Genomic DNA, 23250 nt, shown 5'->3' with positions numbered 1-23250 from the left:
CACATGGCGTTTATATTAAGAATTTGTTATAGAGCAATAACTACGTGAGTGATATTGCGGGGAGAATGCTTTCATCATTAAAAAAAAAGAAAGTCATCGTCGTTAATCGTAGGTAGTATAGCAGTCGAAGAATCTACATATTTAAAATATTTAATCTAAAAAAAGAGAGCCATCGAGATTTCCCTTCAAATGAAAACTGAAATTGAACACTTCACTCCACGCTGCGTGATTGCCACGGAAATTTGTGGCATGCGCTTTGGAGTGGCGTGCCAGTCAGCCGGCTAATCAACGGCAGAGATTCCACATCGAATATTCTGACACATTCGAATTTAGAATCCCTTTTTAGTGGCTGAGTTAAATGATGGTGTGGTTTAACGGGGGTAAGGACCTTAAAGACTATCAAAGTGTCGAAAAAGGGTCAAAATTCTTAAAATGGATATCGATTTAATTTTCTTAAGAGTATAATTTCATAATCATGGAATTTTCCTCGATTCTCTATTTTCATGTTTAATAAGTCTTTAACCTCTTTATAGCTAAAGAGATATAATATCTTATTAAAACAGAATTTGATAGCCCAGCCAAATTTAAGGGACAAACGACAGACCATTATCGCCACGCGAAATGCTAATCATTTATAAGAACTGAGCATAACCATTAACATTGAGATAACCTTGGTAAACAATATTAAGGCTGGGTTGCACCATCTTACTTTGACAGAAACATCGACATTTCTGCTAAAGTATCGGTAAGGCAAGAATAGAGTTGCACCAGTTGACAAAAAGTAAAATGACGTCATAACTTTAGCAGTAACAGTAACAGCTCGAGCTCAATTTTGGTTGGTGTGTGGACCTGTAACCGTTATAGTCAGCGTTACTGTTACTGTCTTTGACACAAATTTTTACTTAAACCGCTATCATGATGCAACTCAGCCTAAGAGTTTGTACCGAAACATTATGTGAATGGAACCATTAAGGGCAATATGAGACCAGCAAGCAAAGTACCTCTAATTTAAATTACATAGGTCATCTTGAAATCTGAAATGACCGTCATATTTTTTGGACTGCCTTAGTCTCACTAATTTACTTGTGGTTGACTGGCAAAGAATGCTACCTGGCATTTAGTCGGCCACTGTACTGTATTATGTGTATAAACTACAAATATATAAAAAACTAGCGGCCGCCCGCGACTTCGTACGCGTGGACCTCGTTTTACTCCATTAGGGGTGGAGTTTCGTAAAATCCGCTCTTAGCATCTATAGCGCATACATTTTAAATTTCAACTCTCTTACTTTAAACACATAGGACTTTCATAATATAAACTTCCAACCCTCCTTTTATCTCCTTAGCCCCCGTAGTTGATTTCTAATGATACATTTTCAGTATATGTACCACCATCACCACCACCACCACCATTTCAGCCATAGGACGTCCACTGCTGAACATAGGCCTCCCCCAATGCTTTCCATGTTGATCGATTGGAAGCGGCCTGCGTCCAGCGCTTCCCTGCTACCTTTACGATGTCGTCGGTCCACCTTGTAGGTGGAAGTCCCACGCTACGTTTTCCGGTACGCGGCCTCCATTCCAGAACTATTCTGCCCCATCAGCCATCAGTTCTGCGTACTATGTGCCCTGCCCATTGCCACTTCAGCTTGCTAATCCGTCGGGCTATGTCAGCGACTTTGGTTCGTTTACGGATCTCCTCATTTCTGATTCGATCTCGCAAAGAAACACCAAGCATAGCCCTCTCCATAGCACGCTGTGCAACTGAGCTTCTGTATAAGGCCTATAGTGAGAGGCCACGTTTCCGAGCCATAAGTTATCACTGGTAACAAACATTGGTTATACACTCTAGTCTTTAGGCATTGAGGTATTTTGGACGAAAAGATGTTGCGTAGTTTCCCGAACGCTGCCCAGCCGAGTTGGATTCGACGATTGACCTCCTTCTCGAAATTGGACCTACCTAGCTGGATCGTTTGTCCGAGGTAGACATACCTACTTGTCGACAATCTCGAGAATTGAGCTCCCAACTGAAACTGGGTAGGGCGCAACATGGACATTCGACATAAGCTTCGTTTTGTCCATGTTCATCCTCAGGCCTACCTGTTGGGAAAATCGATTAAGGTCTTCGAGCATTGTGCCAAGATCTTCCAACGATTCTGCCATGACCACAATATCGTCGGCAAACCGATGTGTACACAGTACCACAGTGTACCGAACAGTATATGTACACCTCCACAATATCTAGAGATCATAGTGAGCATACACTTTAACTTTCAAGTCTCTTACTTTAAAAACCGAGGACTGCAATACAAACTTCTAACCCCCTTTTTAACTCCCATAAGGGTTGAATTTTGCAAAATTTCGTCTTAGTGACTACCTACGTTCTAAAAGGAGGTGTATTCCACTTTGATCACCTGGCTTTGATCAGCCAGGTGATCAAAGTGGACTTACAGCGACAATTTAGTGTCCTTTGAATTTATTCTGTGCCTTTGATCACCCACGGATACGATGTCCTGGGTGAGCCAAGTGGACTCTAGTTAAATTATTATTTTAGTGTCCTTTGATCATCTACAAACAAATCACACCTCCTCTGAATAGTCACATGTCCAATTGTTGTACTACATATTTTGTTTTGTAACATTTTTGATATTTTCTAAAAACCGCAATAAACAAATTGGACATGTATGTGACAATTCAGAGGTATGATTTATTTATAGGTGATCAAAGAACACTAAAAAAATTATTTAACTGGAGTCCACTTTGATCATCTTGGTGATCAAAGCCAGGTGGAATAGACCATTAACCCCTATGAGAACTCTTTTGAGACTTGTAGTTTCTGAGACTTCGTGATGAGTGAGTGAGTCACTTAGTCATTCAATGACCTTTCTTTCTACTAAAATTATACGTACCTATAGTAATTATCATTAAAATCAAATAAGTAAGTAGGTACCTACCAACCTAAGTAATTAAAATAAAGACCCTACCAAAAAATTAACAAATTACATACAGAAAACAAAAACGAAGTAATTCTTATCCTATTTAACTACAATCGCCCACGCGCCCATCCCATTTGTCCGCCGCTGAACCGTACCCTAATATTCATCTCGGTAGATGGCGGCACTTAATAAGAATTTGCAAGGAAGTTTGTAAAAAGTCACTAATTAACACTTTGATTTGCTCGTTTAAACACAGTGAATGATTCAAATAGGTACATACAGGGAATGGTTCAAATACATAAAATATTTTTATTTATTAAATTTTCTATATTATTTACGAACAGCGTTATTCATAGTACATGTAATATTTAGTTACTAATTTACTAATGATGTCGATAGATGGCGTTTGACAGCTTTGCCTTCATGAATATTTAGGTACCTCAAAATTTTTTGTCAGGCGCAAGAAGATTTTAACCAATGACGATAGATGGCGCTTTTCCACGTCTTATGAAAATCCCAAATATTTTACGGGACGCTACTTTTTTCCAAAATAAAATTTAGCCTATGTTACTCGTGAGTTATGTAGCTTTCGAATGGTGAAAGAATTTTTAAAATCGGTCCAGTAGTTTTTGAGCCTATCCATTACAACTAAACAAACAAACAAACAAACAAACAAACAAACAAACAAACAAAGTTTTCCTCTTTATAATATTAGTGTAGATAAATGAAGCATACAATCTTCAAACTAATCCAACGTTTATTTCATTAAGAACCTGCAGGACTACTTTCGGGAACAACTTTATCCGAAGTTTCGTATGTTTTCTATTTATTTATTTATTTTCTAGGGCGAGATATTATGCCACCAATGCATGTGGTGCATAGGTAGATAAACACATTGGGTAGTAGATCTACTGACAGAAAGCCAGCGTAGTTACAGCCAGATCTACTGTCATCGCGCATGAAATAGGGAATCCCATGGGGATGCTATACTTTTCACATAGAATATTAAAGAATAACAAAGAATGGAGTCAAGAATTTTAACTTACCCAATATTCATCAAGGATCTGATGCAAAACACCAGCATAGCCACATGCGCAGCCAGGGCCGCCGTCCATAGCGTGGTCAGGGGCACCGCGGCGCACGGCGAGGGCCCCAGGGCCCGCCAGGGGGCGCCCCACCGCCGACTCGACCGCGCCCGCGCCGACGCCCAGCCGCCAAACCCTCGGCTGTAGTACACCGACGTTGCTATAGTAATTATCGCTAATTGATTATTTTGGATCGCGAAGATAACGAGATAGCGCTAAAGCTTGTATTCATTTGGCACACAATAGCCCTTTTCATTGGTATTTTAATAATTTTACTTCATCATTATCATCATATACATAGGCCTCCCTCAATGCTTTCCATGTTGGTAGCGGCCAGCGTCAGTTATTTTAATTTACGTGTCTATATTTTAACTCGAGTTCGTTCGTTCGTTTCAGCCAAATGGCGTCAACTGCTGGGCAAAGGCCTCCTCGAAGGATTTCCATAAAGACCGATTCTGCAATGCATCCATGTATTTGAGATTTTTCAATAAAATAACAAATTATTGAAACGTAAATTGTAGTACATAATATCCTATCACGAAGTAGCTCGAGCAGAAATCATAATTACCTAAGAACCTTATACAAAAGCTTTTTAAATAAACTTTCAAACAAACCGAAAAAAGTATTTAGGAAAATTAGACAAGTTGTTCATTTTATTCATTCTACTTCGAAAGAATAAAGTTCAAACATAACGCTCTATTAGAGATACTAGAACTTTGGTAAAGAACAAACGAATTGTCAAAAAAGTCGTAAGCGAATCGTACTAACAGCAACAAAAAGACGTAGTCTTTCTCGTTACAAGCGTTTGACCTACATCTTTGATGTTTTCCCACTTTCCCTACAAGGGAAACGCATTCTATATAAGCGGGTCAAGCGACGCCTTCAGATACAATCTGGTTTATTCTGGAGAACTTTGTTATTCAAATCCATCTTCTTCTTATCCTGGAAAATAATGTGTGTAGCGATCCGTCTTAGTTACAATTTACCTGTCTGAAATAAACATGAACATAGAATATAGTGTACGACGTACGTGTTGTAGCACATAAATAAAGTGTACAAACAAGGGTTAAAAGAGTACATATTCCCAGATTTCAAATGATGAAAAAGTTACATAAACGTTAGTGTGAAATGGTGAGAAAGATACTCTACATGCACACGACCTTTCGACGATCTCTTTAAAGTAGGTATAAGTAAGATAGGTATGAAAACGATTTGAGAGGAAGGCGCGGAAGAAATGTATGTATTTGTCTAGGTCATTTTAAAAGGTGACGGTTTTTGTGCTCAATGTTTAAAGTTTTATCATTAAAGATAGTGATCAGCGTTTTAGTCAGTTATTGTATTTGAAGAACAGAATCCATAAAATAAGCTTTTTTCGCTTTTTGTACGTACTTTTAGGATATAACATCGCTACCTGTATAAAATGTTTGGGTAAATGTATTCGGCGTGACGTAGCATAAAGATTTATAATGGAGGCAGCAATTCCGCCGCGTAACAACACTTCGTGAATGTGTAACATGGGCCGCGTTTGAAAGCTTCATTGTTGAATAACTTATTGGTATAGCATGAAAAGGCTCGTCAAATTCAAAAGGAAGAATTGAACTTATACAGAAACCTTTGTATGAGTAATGAAATAAAACTTCTGATTCCATTAAGATAACTCTAACATTTTCAGAAGAACACAAACGTCATGTTTTACGTTTATAAAATTTCAATAATTAGTAAGTAATTAGTTATTGATAATAATACATATGTTCATGGCAAAATATCTCCAAAATTAGAATTAACCTGCTTAAATTAATTACGTAACACATTATAGAATCTATGTACATATTCTAAAATTACAGTGCACGCAACAATTTCTGAACCATCTTAAACGAACATGCTAGTGTAAACCTAGCTACAATATTTTCAGGCGTAGCATGTGAAACTCGTGGTGTCGGCTTTCGAGAGAAATTCCAGTGATATTTTCGGGTTACACGTCAGTGCATGCAGATTTTATCCGAAGAGGAATGTAGGTTTCTAGGATTATCCGCAAAAAGTATTAATTTTTCTGTTAATGGAATTTGGGTTTGCTTTTAACATTGCTTCCTTTTGTTCGTTCCATTTACATTGTGATTCCAGGATAATACTCGTGTTTGCGCATAACAAAGAATACTGATGTCTTCATTATATCATTTGTAAAGCTTCTTCTTCAGTCTACCGTCTTAATCATGTTTTCAAGCCATTAAGTGGAAATGTCACCTCAAGTTTTAATCCAGGTAATTTAGAGCGAAAACTTGGCGAGGGTGATATTACACTTCTGCACTGACATATTTTATTAAATTTTAGAGGCACTCAGAAATTTTGCCTCAGAATTTATGAATTTTTTGGTTAAGGTGCCCACTATGGTAAACTATTCACATTCCAAAGAGAAGAATTTGGAAACTTTTTCCATAGGACCAACACTGGTTGCCTAAAAATAAAACCCTTAGCTTCTAGTTCAGCAGTGATGAGGGGTCGTTCATGAATCAAACGTAAGCCCGAAAGTTATGCTTACCCAAGAAGTTTCTAAGTGTTTAATAGATACTAGCGGCCGCCCGCGACTTCGTACGCGGTTTAGATTTTTTCATACAAATGTTTTTTTCCCGCTAACTCCCGTTCCCGTGGGAATTTCGGGAATTCCTTTCTTAGTGCACCTCTACGGTACCTAAGCTACGTCCCTTCCAAATTTCAATTTCCTACGTTTAGCCGTTTAGGCTGTGCGTTGATCTGTCAGTCAGTCAGTCAGTTTCTCCTTTTATATATTTAGATTGATATTTTTTGGCAAGAACTAAGAAGTCACCTACCTGTTAAATAATCTGATCACAATGTAGCGCAAAAACCCTTTCTTCTTAAGAAAGAAATGATTGAGTATCTCTACATTATACTTAGTCGTAACTATAGTAGGTACATACGCGTAAAGTGTATTAAGTGCAAAGTATAATACATCGGCGATTAATTACGCGTGAATAGACATCTCATCTAAATATTCTCTTAATATGAAAATGAGCTCGCGCATTTGTTAAGGTGCCCTTACATTTCAGTATTGAATGTAATAGAATAATATTGAAGACGAGGTCTTCTATAGAATATCATGAAAAGAAAGAAAACCTTAACGTTGGAGTGAAATAAGTTTATGATTACACATTTTTACTAGGTAAGTAACTTAAAGTATTTAGATAGTTTGATGTGTAAAAAACAAATATTATTAATGATTAATATTTTAAATACTTTTAATAAAACATTTTACTTGTGCTCCATTGTACAACTGAGGGTTGACTGGCTGTCCAAATTAATTAACGTCGCTACATAAAAAAGCAATACTTATTCAAACTTTTTCTTCCTAATTATATTTCTTGGTGTATGAAACAGTAAAAGCTCCTTGTTTGAGTTTTAGCTTTTGCAAATTAAAATAAAAGCTTGTAAAAACAACAGTATTACTCGTATAAATAAATCAATAACCTATTTGTAACTATCCATCTTCAAAGATCGTTCAAACCATGCAGATCACTACTATCTCAAACGCTAGTGTAATTTTATGTTTATGCTTGCATTCAGATCAGATGATAAAATGATACTGCAAGATATACCAGTGGGTTCACTGATGCCTAGATTTTTATCGCTCATTTTTTTACTTAGCTCCGTGAAGTGACTGTGAAATCGAATGTCACTTTTTGTAGTCGGTCAGGATTCAGTTTTATTCTTTAGGTCCCTTCAGAAACCTTCCGTATACCTATTTCACTATTAATTTTCATGTAACTGTAAGTTATCTCTGAGCTGGGCCTACTGTATTCTATTTTGTATATGCGTATTTTCTGTGATATTTTCATATAATAACGACGCCGGATCTACTAGTATATTGCAGAGTAACGTTATAACGAACGCAACGAAGCATCGTTTGTGAATACGGGCGTTAGATATTTGTATAGCGATTCCCGTAAATGCTGGATTTCAAGTAGTCTTTCAGTTGACTAGAAACCCCTAGTTATATTCTCAGAAGGTTCCCACCGAATGCTCCTTGATTCTGTGGGTGGTTTAGTGGTTTACTTTGGAAAAAAATCCGTGAATCATTTAATAACTTATTTCGTAGTAATATTAATTACTAGCTTTTCTTTGCGGTTTCCCCTGCGTGTATCAGTGTAATAGCCTAAGTTATAAAGGGATAATGTAGCATTCTAATGATGAAACTTTGAACTTCGTTTAGTCTACGACACGTCAAATTAAATTCTGTGGCTTATGTAACAAGAGCTATTTTGCAATAAAATGTATAGTCTGATGATGTGCCATCAATCAACTATACCACCACAAGTCAATGTTATTTTAACACGTGTCTATATTTTGTTAAAAGTTTCATTGCAATTCCAGGGATACCTTTGCAAAATACTGCACACATTTCATTATAACTGAGGTTTATACGAGCTGGGAATCAAATACGACCTCTCTGGATTAGGACTGACGTTATCCCTTGAGACTGCAGATAGAAACGCTGTGGTAACCTTGCAACTAGAAATAGAGAAAATACTTTTTAAAATTAAATTAAGGCACATATCCACAATGAACGTTCCTACGCTGCCCGCATTTAGGTTCATCCCGCGACCTTTACCAGGTCGTCGGTCCACTTAGTAGGAGGCCTGCCCACGCTACGTCTTCCAGCCCGGAGGAGGAGGGGGAGGAGGAGGAGGGGTCCAGCAGTGGACGTCATTTGGCTGAAACGAACGAACGAACGAACGAAGGGCACATAATTTTACAAGGTTACACGAATTCATGTTTTTGTTCATTTAGCGCAATCAGAGGTCTATCAAATAAATGTCATCATCAGCCAGTCGCTAGTCTACTATCAAAGTAAATATCATGTCAAAAGCAGAATCAAGGTATGCTTCCTCATATCGAATTATTGGACAATACTGCATCCCGATCCCATGGTAAGTGTATCAAAACCTCGCTACTGCATTTGCACCATTATTAGTGTTAATTCGAGGACCCTGTCTTATTAAGTATACGACTATCACAAATTGAAAACATAAAAGGAAGGACAACTAGGATTATTCAAATTAAAATATAACCAGAAATAATCTTAATATCTATTTATTTCACAACCAAATCCACAACACAGCGCCGTCAGGGACAGTCACTAACTCAAATTAGTTGTCAAAGTCCATATTCAAATACCCAGGGAACATGATATTATTCTAATTATTTCTATGCGGAGTTGGAAACTGCAATTCGTACAGGGTTACCATCTGTCTGGATTCGTCAGATTATGTGAAAGCTTTTGGCTTCTTATCCTGACGTTTTTTAGCCTTTGACATCTCCACTACAAACTCATTCATGTTTAAACAGAGTCATATAGATCATTTTGCCTGATACCACTGTTGTACACTGTTCGTTTGTTCCAGCGAAAAGTCCACAGCTTGACAAAGGCCTCTTCTAAAGATTTGGACCGGTCGTTATTATGGACCTTTTTTAAGACAAATAAATACATTCTATTCTTTTCTATTTACAAAAATGAATAAAAATAGACGCTACTTTAATGCAAAAAGTAATCCCAACTCTTTCAAAATGTCAAACTCTTCTCTATGTTAACCCTATATTCTTGAGAAATTTAGCATTAGACCAAATTGCGCTCAGATGATTTATAATGGTAGCATTTAAAATTTCACTTTTCCTGGTCGTGACAGACGGCAGTGTCAACATTGGCTTGATTAAACGGGATTAAACCGCAATCGCTTTGTGAGGGCAGAGTTTCGCTCCGGCTAACTTTGTTGATCCGTGCTGCGTTAGTTATTTTGTGCAATATATCAGAATATTAATGCTTTACTTAGTTGGATTCTCTAATTGGGTAGGTTCCACTTTGATAAATATTTAAGTGTATGATTGCATGGGTAAAACGACAATTAAATTCGTGCTACAAAAGGCGCGTAAGGCAATTCACTGTGATTCATGCAGCGCAAAAGTTTTAAGCAACGGAATAATACTTATCAGCCATAGGACGTCCACTGCTGAACTTAAGCCAAAGGCATTTTGTATGTTGTACTACAGTGACGATGGTGCATAGGTTGGGGTGAGGCCTGTGCTTCTCCTACACATAAGTAAGTAACGTACGCGTACTCCCACATGACAATCGCCGGTATTCACAAACATTATGAGGACTCACAGTGCGAGTCGACGTACAGGGTGACACACCAATCACAGAGCTCTATTGAACGCTGTGCGTTCGATTTGCTGCTTCACTTAAGCAAGTATCTTATGTGGATACGGGCGTAAGTATGCGTTGTATGCTTAGCTCTTGGGTCATCATACAAACCTGCAGCCAGCACAGTAACGGCGCCGGCCGGGACTCCTAGCCCCAGCATCGGTTTCTGTCGTTCTTCCAGCCAGCCCACAGCGCCCACCACCAGCCCGCCGATACCGCAGACTATCTGTGATAAAGTTACCAAGTTTGACTACTTGAACATCATCAGTGATGATTGAAGTACTTAATAACAACAATCTCCGATCCGAACAGGGTGATTTAGTCGTTCAAATACTTGTTCGTATTTATACAGGTAACCGAAATCAAAACAAATTCACCTTCAGATACAAATTGTCACAGTTAAATAAAATGGTGATTGGATAGTATGGAGAACACTTTTTTCCAAATTTCTATGTTTGATGTTCTATAATGAAAAACTGTTGTATTTGAGCACCAGAATCATCTTCTTAAGGATCAAAATAATCTAGGTACGTAAGATTCAGAAATAATATTCTAACAATGTTTTCGTAAATTCATGCCATAATAATAACCTAATTTAATTTTTAAGTACCTACTACTTACTAAGTGTGTTCCTTTTCTTTCTGTTCTTTACTTTGGTGTGCAATAAAGTGTATTTATTATTATTATTACTTTTTATCACAAAATAAATCTATCATAGCGTACTCGCTCTGTAAGATATTATCAGTTTTAGTCAAATTAGTCTGGCATTGATAACAACTTTACTGAGTGTTATTAAAGCTTAAACAAACTTTGAAGTAGAGTTTCAATTTGAAGTCGTTAGCATACAATAAAATTAAGATTTGTAGCTTGATATAATAGTTAGTTACTTTGCCCGAGTTTGAATTTAAAATACTAAGTAATAACCCAAATAGGTAGGTATTAAATTATGTATTATTTTCAATTAATATAAAAGTAAAAGCGTTGCGTTATTAAATCGTTGAAAGGAACTAGAACTAAGAAGCTTAAAAAATTGATGTCTTCAAAATAAAAAGCAGACGCACTAATCTCTCACTGTACATTTTAATTAATTTCTGTTTCATAAAAAAGGTTTCAGTCACCACTAATCTATAGGGAAGTTAGCCAAAATCTAAGCAACCGTTTTTTGTCGGTAGACCGCTGCCACTGGGGGTTAATCCCAGGCAAACTGGATTAAAATGTAATCACTAGTCAGCTTGGTTGATTGGTTATATTGATTAATTTCTGCTCAGCCCTCGCTAAAGCAGATTAGAGAATGTTTATTTCATGAAGTAAATGTAATTTTGATCGGTCGAAAATTTCCACGTAGTGATTGTTATTCCATAAATTAAAGTACATAGGGTAAACCGTATAGCTATTGCCCACTTAAAGATTTCAAACACATTGAGATGAAAAATTAAAGAAAGTATTTTAATTATCGACCATTTATGACTTTTTTCTTATAACTCAATAAACTGTTAAACAGAATATTAACAGTTTTTAGTTAAAACTTACGTAACTTAGAAAATATTGAAATAAATTTAAAATCCTCCAAAAAGTACAGTCATTGCCCATTACTTACACTAATTGCCCACATCAAAGCACAGTAATTGCCCAGTATCTTAAAACAAAATAATCAATTTTAAAATGACAAAATAGGCTTTAAATAAACAAAACAAAACATTAAACTTAAATTCTAGTAGTACAGTCTTCAAAATTTCAAAATAAATTGCGTTTGGCCTTATTAACATATTATCAAATATTTCTTGAGCTGATGTTGATGAGTCAGAATCGGTAGAGACAGAATCATCTACTTCAAAACATAGATGACGCAAAAATTTGAATTTTATATGTAAATTTTATATGTATTTATTTTTTTATCTTCTTTGATATCAGTTCAAGTGGTTGCTCAGAATGTTCAATTAGCTGTTGGTTATTCTTCCCTAAAGTTGTATCTATTTCCTTACAATTAACATTTTCACTAGTAGATTTAACGTAGGATTTTCATTTTTTGTATTTGCGTTTGAATTTTTATCAATTTTTTCAAGCCAAACCATATTTTTCAGCAATTTATCTTGTAGATAAATTGTTGGATACATCTTGTACAGCTTCGATCGCTTTTTGCAAATTTTCTATGCTATATTGAACTTTTGGAGTCTTTGGCATACTGAAAATGAAACATTAAAAGCCATTTCAATATTTATGCCTGTAAATTGCAAAACAAGTCTAGCAATGAGCAACTTAAACACTGCTACTGCATGGTGGCAACACTCTAATAATAATTGCCCTGGGCAATAACTATACATTAACATATGGCAATAACTGAAATGATGGTGGGCAATAACTAAAAATATACAGATTTACGTGCAGTGATTACCCACCGTTAAAATGACCGTTAGAAATCAAATTTTATCAGTTATTTTCATTGATAATGGAGAAAACACTTCTAATTTCATCATGACTATACACCATTAGTTGAATATTAAATAACTTGCAAAAAAAATTTAACCTCTAAGCAAGTAATTCCTTAGTAAAATTGTTAAAGTCTTTACCTGTTTGAGTAACATTTTCACCCGTCTTGACAAAATCCGCCATAACTGTTTTTTTTTAGTGTTTCCTATTGTAAATTTTAAATCTACTGTACATTGATCTCGGAGCCATCTACTTAGTAAATTCAAATCTAACTAGAGTGATTCAAAGTCAGTACCTGACAATATTATTCTTAAAGTGGGCAATCACTACCGGTGGGCAATCACTCTCTGGTTTACCCTAGTTGTTTATAAGCTTTTGTGTACTTTTACTTATCCGGGGATTTAGAAATCAATGTGGAATATGATGGTAACTAATGTAGAGATCGTTTAATATTGTTTATCTCTACAATTGTACTAGATATAACATTAATTAATTGTTCGCTTCCAGCAAAATTAAATTGTAGGTTGGTAGTACTTTTCTTTCATATTAGACTGAAAACAGTACTACTCTTATATCAGTCGAGTCGCGGTTCATATTCAAATTCATATAATGTATAAGTATGTAGGCCCCATTCAGGGCACATTACCTACATGTTCCAATTACAACTTGCCTTGATCTATTGGTAACGTGACCATTTATTTATGTGAAAGCGAGACACATCTGTGGAAATAATATAACAAAAAAAAGGTTTTAGTGTTTTACAACACAAAATAATCAAAGTTCCAAACACAAAATAGTTGGTATGACTTACTAACTAAGCCTCCAGTAGTGGCGTGAGTCCTAAGTCGTATTTTTGTATTTATTGTCGAGTGGAAAAAATAATTTTAAACTATCGTTGGGTCGGCTTGCAACCGGGACTATGTTGGCTTCGCTGAGGACACCGGGACAGACTGCCCGAAACCGGGACTGTCCCGCCTAAACCGGGACGTATGGTGACGTTATCTATTGGCTAAGCTCTCGCATTACTAACAGTCGCCCTTGTTGTTATAACGTGAATATCACTTTAGGCTATAAAATTATCTTACCTGTAGCACTCTAACTCTAAGAGCTATAGCGAAGGGGTATATCTGCAGGCCGCTTGCGAAGGCTTCTGCATCGTCGCCTTTGGACGCGCCGCTGACTGCGCTGCACACCGACTGCTTACGGGACCACATCGTCCTTGCGTGGAGAACTGTAGCAAATATTAGGCTGTTAAAGTAGAACTACACTGGACCGCAAAGAAAAATGGTCAAAAGTATCTGAAGCTTTATAAAATAAAGACTAAATTTATTAAAGCTTTTTATTTTTATGTAAAATTAGCTTTCCGCCCGCGGCATCGCCCGGGGATTTCCCGGCAATAATTCGAATTTTTCTCGCCGTAGAAACTATCTTCGGACATCAACGAAAAATAAAAAAGAATTGGTAAAATTGGTCCAGGCGTTGTTGAGTTATGTGCTTAGGAACACATTTTGCGATTCATTTTTATATTATTAGGTACATAGATAAATAAACAAAATGTAGTTTTATCACGTATGCTTTGTTTCACAAAGCTAGGCCAGGTACTTTTGAAGATATGGAAGATTAGAACCGACCCTTTTCCTTTGTACTTACAGTGTAAGTACTTATTGTAGTATATTGATGGGTGTCCTCATTCTCTGACAGGAAAGTATTCTCTTATAATATAAGAGAGATGTAATGCGTACGCGCTTATAAATATCACGGACTCAGTGTCCAAGCATTTAATGTATTTTAGCAGCATCTAGCTGCCTAACTGTTTCATCGTGGGTATCAGTGGTTTCAATATTTGTAAACACTGTGGCATTATAAAAAATATGTTGTCATGAAAAGCGTTATTTTATGGACATTAAAAGAGTAGGTCTATTGTCACAATAGACCTACTCTTTTAATCTGATGTTCTCTAAATTGTATACCTACCTACTTTCTATGTTACACGGCGGCAAAATTAAATTATTATATTGGCTCCATCCCTATCAAGATGAGCGATGATCTAAACAGTTTTGCGGGGTTCGGCTTCTAGATTCGTATCTCGAGATTCTTTGATTGATCACGTTTCCATTTGAGACTTGATTTCGTAGCCAAGTCATAAATGGGTCAGGTAGGTATCCCGATAATGTGCGAGTTCGGTGTAAGCCCTAAATAGTGTGTACGAAATTGATACTCAATATAATTAAGCGTGAATAAAGTACGAGTAAAACCATGAGAATCATATATGTGTCTGAAATTGACAAACTAACGTCTCCAAACAAAATCAAATACATAACTTACAAAAGAATTGCATGCTGTGGCAGCCTTTAATTAAGACAACACTTAGTTCTAAGCACTTTTAGTTATAGTAATTCCATGTATGCGTGTTTGTCTTGTTGGTTGTCCTAATAAATAAAATAAAATAAAAAAAAGTATCACGTGTTAGAATGCGTAACATTAGTTACTTACACGATAAATGTAGGACAAATATAGATTTACAACCATTTGTTGCTTTATCAAACCATCGTAAAAACTGATTTGAATGTAGATATTAAGTGAAAATTTATGGCGTTCATTTTGGCAGCTTATAATCAATCTCTGTCGAAAGCTTGATAAAAGCTATGAATCAGGCGGCCCATAAGTCTGTAAGTAAGTACCCATTTAAAATATTAGCAAAATATTTTGTAACATTTATGAGTGCCTACTTACTGATTGACGTAAACGTAAAAGTACTGGTAGAAACAATAACTGTACGTCGTCAATCAATAAAGATATAATGTGATTATTAATTATAATTTTGAGTAGTAATTGCACACAGGTAAACAAACTTTTCTATCGATTTTAGGGTTTACAAAACAAAAACCATTTTTATCGAATGCATTTTGTTTATCTCACAATCTTCCTTGTAATGCTTTGATATCTTATCTGTAAAAAGCTTTTATCGTTTTAATTAATGTGCAAACGGGTAATATGCGCTAACGGCTCTACATATGAAAAAGTTAAATGAAAGTCAAAATATGTAGAGTATAATGATTTAGATATTAATAGTAACATAAAGCTTTAGATTTCTTGTATTTTTTTATTATTGATGGAACTGAATACTTATATACAATTTAGTACTAAATGCAAAAGTAACACTGTCTGACAGACACAAACATGTAGCCTTTTTCCTGTAGATAACTTTTTACTTTATGTTCAAAGTCCATTCGGAAAATTCGTCATTAAAAGGACAATGACACACAATATAATAGTACGATAACAATAAACCATAAAAGAAATGAACAAGAAAATTCGGCTTTCTTTTCTGGGAAAAAATACTAATGGTATCTAATTCGGGACATTGTTCACTATGTTTTGTTAATGTCCCCATTATGTTCTTAGGTATACTATGTGCCTAGAGTTGCTCTAATCTCGGGATAGGTACACAAGGATCCCAAAGGACACCTCTCTATTCAGTGGCAAATCCAATACACGTGTGAGGGCCGTTATTGTAATCTACACTGTACCTCTAGCATGAACAACTTTCGTCTTCGAATCGTTTGTGTATTCGACAAAATTCGATACTCAAACTTCGAATTATACGATAATGTGACAATTTTGAAACTCAAAATAAGTTTTGTGCAACCTTTCTCATACTAAGTTCACTTTACGACATGTTCACAAGGGCGCTGTTGTAGTTTTCTTACTAAATCTTTTGATGGCGATTCGAATACGCAAACTACTAGCCGTACTGTACCTATATTTGGTTCACTACACTCTAAATATAAACTAGTATTAGAGAACCAGTTAAACATTTTATTGTCTGGGAATTATGGGCCAAAGTTCTTAAACTATCCACAGGTAAAAGTGCTGAGTTGCACCACCTAACTTTAACGATAACTATGTATAACGAAAACCGGTGCTTTTTTTAAAGTAAGTTAAAATAAGATTGTGTAACCCAACATAAGGGTAAAAGGCAAGCTGTTGGGTAAAATATTATTGTTGTTATTCACTTTTATTCATGTTCTAGCTGTGTCCGCGACTTCGTACGCGTGAAAAACCGTTTTTGCTACATTTTTCATTGTTGATCTGCTCCTATTGATCGTAGCGTGATAATGTATAGCATATAGCCTTCCTCGATAAATGGACTATCTAACTCTGAAAGAATTTTTCAAATCAGACCAGTAGTTTCGGAGATTAGCGCGTTCAAGTAAACAAACAAACTCTTCAGCTTTATAATATTAGTATAGATAAGTAATCGCAGTGTTATATGCCTGTTTTGAGCATCATTTCAGAATACAGACGTTATCTGAGTAAATTACCTATTTTCCCGGGAGGTTATCGGAGTGAATGAAGACAAACGTTGGAAGATAATGCCGTTCCTTTGCAATTTTCGTGACAAACGGACTAGAGATAGTACGAAAATCGTTTCAAACGTATCAGGTGTGAAGATGTAAAGAACTGAATATCCAGTCAATGTTTTGGTGTCGGTAAGACTTACATTTCATTATATTATTTAATTGACTAGTTTCTAACTAATATTTTGACTAGTTTCGATTCATCATCATCATAATTTCAGCCATAGGACATCCACTTCTGAACAACCCAACTAACCGGTCATAATGGAAATCATTGAGGGGAGTTTCGATTAGGTAAATAGCTTAAATTGACAATACCCTAAAACTTCTAGCAGGTTGTATTTCTAAGAAAAGTACCTATGAGTATAGTTTATGATAAACTTTAAGACTCCTAGGACAATACGATTTACGATGTCAAAAAGCCATACCGCCATAAAATTGCTCTGTCGTATGTTTCAAAGCTTTTACTCAGAGCTAGAGCTTTTACTGCAGTCGTATACGGTCCCCAAAGATTTAATAAAGCTGTAAATAAAGCTTATAGTTTCAAGAACGCTAAAACATCAAATATGCACGGCACAAGACCAACCATGATAAAATTCACTTTTATATATTGACTTTCTAAAGTTTTATTTCAATTGCTATGTCGGAAAAACTAAGTAGGTATGCATGAAAATTGTTGACCAGGCAACCAAGAGAAGTTGCCATTACTAAATTTTATTGAAGTAATAATATGTGTTGTTGTTTAATGTAGTGTCAAACAACATGGAACTGTGTATTAAGATATTTCCTCACTTCCCATACATACATACTTCAACATCAGGTATATAAAATACTTTTTTTAACATTTAAATATCAAGCAAATTTCGGCAACAACATCAACCGCATCAAACGTGTTACAGTGAAATTTCATTTCAATATTTCGACTCGGACAGAATGCGCGTTGGAAGCCATCAAATTACAGACTGCTGGCCACTGATCCATATTTATGAGATCTGTGCAGTGCGGACGTCACATAGGTATCCATAGGATCAGCTATTAGTGATCTGTGATTATGCCGTGCCTATTTGTGGAAACTATGAACGTACACGTAGTTGAATCGTAGGTCGATGTGCTTCACGTTTCGGAGCTAGTGTAGGTACCTACCTACTTAAATATTTATTTCTTTGTTTCAGCATCTCATCTATTGCAGCAGTTGATGAAACATTAACAAAGCTTTAGAGAAATAGTTAATTTTATCGCTCAGTATAGAAACTAACAGTAAATTGGTAGTAATTTATGAAAATGTGCTTTAAGCTTTTATTCGTTCTTCATTAAATCTGCTGGCACTTAAGTTAATGTTATTTAAAAGTGGCCATTTCAACTTTATTGTAGAGCTAAAAATTGCTGAAAGTCTGTATTTTTGTAAACATTTGCATAATTTGAAGAAATTTTAACAAGAGAATGAATTTTCGCCATAAAATTCAAATCTTACAAATTCATATTTAAATTTCGTCTCGGTTGCAGCAAAATGCAAAGTGAAACAATTTACTTGGCAATTTTAAATAACGATGTTGTACTAAAGATAAAACTCCAAGTGAGAGGCGAGAAGTCATGTTTGTGATGTGATGTTAAAGAATGACGTAATAAATGCATATATGGTAGTTCCATGTTCCATGTCTAAAAAGAGAAGAGAATAGATCTAATATATCTTGTAGAGATAAACGTTTTACTTAAAACTTACATGGTTTGAAAAAAGTCAAACATTTTAGTTTAGAAGTTCTGGGTTTTATTTCCATCAACATTTAGTAGATAAAATACACATTTAATAGAAACCTTGTTCCTAAAAATATAGAGCTTACTGTCAAAGGTGTTTGTACGTTCACTTCTGATAGGTAAGTATTCGTACGCAAATAGAATACCTACGTGTCTTTAACTGCCTTTGCGTGTTTACAAACAAAACATTTCCAAACATTTGTTTACACATCTCCTGTTTAATGATTATCGACGTTGAGCGTTTAGATGTTTTGCGTATAGAGTCTACACTGTAGTATTCAGTTTTGGAACTTGGCACTTCTTTACTAGAATCCACACTTTTAAATTTACTTGTCTTTACACGACGAATCACCCCAGCAGACTTTAAGTTTGCCTTAGTGAAAAACTTATTTTAGTTCTGTTTAATGTATGAAAAATGTGAATCAAGGTTACATTATTATTATGAAAAAGTATTTCTAAGTGTGGAACCTTCCTCCAAAAAGCAGACGTTAGCGAAACTTTATTTAACTTTTCCTAAACGTAAAAGCGAGAAAAAATGTGTACAAAAGAAGCGCAAGAACTAAAGGCGACGGTGAGACGAGTTTTTCAGATTAATAATTAACATTGCAAGTTTGAGCAAATCTTTTTTATCTAGTCAGCCAGAAAAATACTCTAGACTGAGCTTAGGAACTCATTAGTACCTACCCTTTTTTAGACGTGGTTCAAGGTTTTAAAAATGCATCACAATAAAATGAGGTAAAAAAATGCTTTGAGTAAATATTAGTAATGCAATGCTATATTTCTTGGTAAACGTGAATTAGTAGGTATTTTGGCAACATTGTTTTGCACATTGACAATAGTTTCTAATAAAAGACATACCGAACCTTTTATCTTTAGGTTGCTGTGCAATAAAAAATTAGTAAGAACAAAAACGTCGTAATCTTGTATTGCATTAGGCATCTGGTATGTACCATACAAAATCAAAATTAGAGGAAAACGCATTTTGACGTAAGCTGCGTAGGCGCGAAGTATCCATTTACTCACTTAACAATGTCACACGATTTAATAAGTAATTCGTGACTATGCTTTTAAATAAAACGATTTTAGTTTTATACGTTCGATTGATAGAAATCTACACATACGCCCGTATTCACAAACGATGCTTGCTTAAGTGAAGCAGCAAATGGAATGCACAGCGAATAGAGTTCTGTGATAGGTTCGTTTGTCACCCTTTGCGTCCACGCGCACTGTGAGACCTCATAGTAATGTTTGTGAATACGAGCGATAGTCACACACTTTATTACAAAATTATTCCTATATTTCACTTACTTGCAATATCGGTAAAAGATAGATTTTCCCTCAGAGAAGTCACAAGGGGAACCTAAGGTTCCAAAAATAAAAGGGCATGATGTGAAATAGGGCATAAAACTCGGATACCTTTTTATCAAGTTAGGGATAATCTCACATTGAATTTGAACGCCTCAATTATTTACTAAACTTTACATTAACATAATGTAAATTAACGTAATTATTTGAATAAGAAAGTATTTTTTAAATAATAATTTTATATAGACCGTTTATTACACAGAAATCACTACGTCATATCTGAACCAATGAGATGACCTTTTTAACCGACTTCATATAAAATTACATACACTGTGTGGGCGAACAAGTCATTTTAGGAAAAAACCAAGCAACCTTTTATGACGTATGTATAACGTGATAATCAATAAGGTTGTGTTTTAAGTTGAAACCACAGTTGAAGCGTTGTTTACATTTTATATCAGCTGTTGTGTTAAAGTTTTAGGAAAAACTTAAAATAAGTAGGCTACTTTAAGCATTAAAATTTGCAGTTTCGTAGCCTATGGACAGTTTTCAGGTAGGAAAATAAGAAGAGACATTGTGATTACTTGACTGATTCTGGATTCATACTTGCATTATTTGACTCGGTTTTCTTGTTATTAGGCTGTTAGGCTTACGTGTATGTACTTCATACACGTATGTATCATATTGTATGGCGTATGTACGAAGTTTTCCTCTCTGAAAACATCGTAAATCCCGCGAATTTCCAACAGTATCAATTACATGATTTATCCACCAACATGCCAGCCGTAATTGACTGCCTTGGCTTGATAAATGAGTCTATATGTGTACATAAGCCTGTATTATTTCATTTATGAGGTGCGGAGTGTTCGTTATTGCCAAATATTTACATTCTTGCTTAATTTATTATATTATTGTTTAGACTACTCCTAAAATAAATTTCGCTGGTATAAGTTATCTTAATCTTACCTTAATTATTTTTATGAAAGGGCATTTTATGTTTTTGAATTTTTTTCATAATACATAGATAGATTAATTTATATGAATGTTACTGGGGTCAAAATTGGACGTTAGGACCATGGCAAGGCCTATCGATGGTTGCAGAGTTATCCATTGTTTTCGGGACACCCTGTATGTTTTTGTTGTCTAGATTAGGCAAGCAGATTATGAATTACAGAAAAATATTTTAATTTTGTCACATTAGGTACTCTATTAAATGTTTGGTATAGAATTATAGAATAGAATGGAATTAGTTTATTCAGCATTTAAAATTTAGGTGCATACATTATTTAACTTTATTGAAGCATGCTGAAAATGCGCCGGCTCAGCAAAAATCGTATGCAGGTACCTTGTTGTATTCAGTAGGTAACAATTAAGTTTAAAAATCTTAAGATTACACCAAAACTTACCAGGCATCGAAAGAAAAGTTCTTTATAAATCACTACATCATTCACATTATTACAAACTTTTTTTATAACTTCCACTTTTTAATTTTCATAACTGGCACAAAACCATCAAATAAAAAAAAACTAAACGTTCGAATTCTATTTAAAACAAAAGAAACGCGGTGTGTTTCGTAAACTTGGGAGAGACAGAAAGGAACGCGCGCTTCGCTTCGATGGTAGAGTGGCACTGAAGGCTGAATGTGAATAACAACTGTCTACAGTATTTTTGCGCACGGGTTATGCATAGCTTATTTTTATTGCTTTAGAACCTAGAAAAAAGAATAACAACAAAAAATTGTTCTGAATTTGCTTTTATGTGTAAAAAATTGAACAATTCATATCAATGAATGTATGAAGCATGAACATGGAGATGATTTAATTTGTTGCCAAATATATTTTTTTCTTTCTTTCTTTCATTATTTCTAATTATTAAAACATAACAAACATCCATTTAAGATTCATTCTCACTAGAGAAAAATTAAAATAGAGTCCAAATATTTATTAAAAATGAAAAGTTCTAATTTCCTGTCATGTTCCATAGAATATTTTTTTCATAAAAATCTAACCCTATCATGCTTTCAGTATACTGGCCTTGGTAACGTCGTTTCTCAAATCCCACTATATTTTGATGAAAGCGTGCCCCTTCTTCTTGCGAATAAGCCCCCATAATCTACACTAATATTATAAANTCGATTTTGCCTGGGAGTTGTGGTGGCGGTTGTGGTGGTGGTGCTAGGTCTTTGGACGTTGTCGGTGCCGGTACTGCGACAGGCACCGTCGGGTCGCGGGTGGCAGGGGCATTGGGAGCGTCCGATTGTCTCTTCTGAGCAAACTTCTTGTTACGTTTTGGTGCCATTTATTTTAATCAATGATCTCCCTGGTATTTTATACACTATTTTGTAAACGCTGAAAAGCAATCTTTGTAATTTCAGCATACTGTCAACATGGCAGTTTTAACGTTTCGCTATGGTCATGGTTCTACAAAAACTATAGACTCTATCTTCGGTGTAACTCAGTAATGAAAAAGTTTTTAATTCGCAATTCATTTGATTTTATACGATTGATAATGAAAAGGTGAGCAATTTTAAAAATTTTAGTTTCATCTCAAACTATGGTATTATTTAGAGCTTTAAAAGTTGCAAGGTACTACCTTGCTCCCTATATTCCGACTAAAATATAGATACCACATCGCTGTAACGAATTACTTTTTATAGATTCGTCAGTGGGTGGAAGTAAACGGCTATCAGACTGTACACTGTACACATGGTTGGCTTTATTCTCTTTTGAATAATTATAGCCTGGTGTGTTCACGCAACTTTGCCTTGATCTAAGCCAATGAAATATTTTATTTAAGTATCTAAGCTTCGAACAATCAACGATTGGCTTTAAATTACCTAAGTAAAAAATCGTAAAAGAGAAATCTGTTTCAAAAATCAAGAAACTTTATGAAAATACATAAATATTTCAGGCATATACCCATAGTACATCTACTAAATTACAAGAGCCCTACGGTTTTTAGCTAATTCCAACCCAGACACTAACTAGGTACACAANGTTATTTATAAATATATCCCAATGAGAATGTGACGTGCATCTTGAGAGACATTCTACTATGAAGATAGAAAATTCAAATCGCTATAACTTCTTAAAAAGCAAATATTTTCGATTTGTAATCGCACTTTTTTATATGCATTTGCTTACATAATCAGAATATAATAAGTAAAATCCATGC

At 35.2% G+C, this 23250-nt stretch overlaps 1 protein-coding gene across 1 annotated transcript; it reads right to left on the bottom strand.

Moving 5' to 3' along the window:
* Nucleotides 1-3981: 3981 nt before the first annotated feature.
* LOC114352532 (uncharacterized) lies at nucleotides 3982-21687 on the bottom strand (the record flags this gene model as incomplete). The annotated part of the gene is made up of 4 exons (XM_028304157.1): nucleotides 21483-21687; nucleotides 13744-13889; nucleotides 10343-10457; nucleotides 3982-4180 (listed from the first exon to the last, which is right to left on the bottom strand). Coding segments are annotated over exons 1-4 (467 nt in total), but the record flags the coding sequence as incomplete, so codon positions are not given.
* Nucleotides 21688-23250: the final 1563 nt, after the last annotated feature.

This window comes from Ostrinia furnacalis, unplaced genomic scaffold (assembly GCF_004193835.3).
Source record: "Ostrinia furnacalis isolate ACB-3 unplaced genomic scaffold, ASM419383v2 OfSCF1402, whole genome shotgun sequence".
NCBI lineage: Eukaryota > Metazoa > Arthropoda > Insecta > Lepidoptera > Crambidae > Ostrinia > Ostrinia furnacalis.
This window is presented reverse-complemented; position numbering and strand designations above follow the sequence as displayed.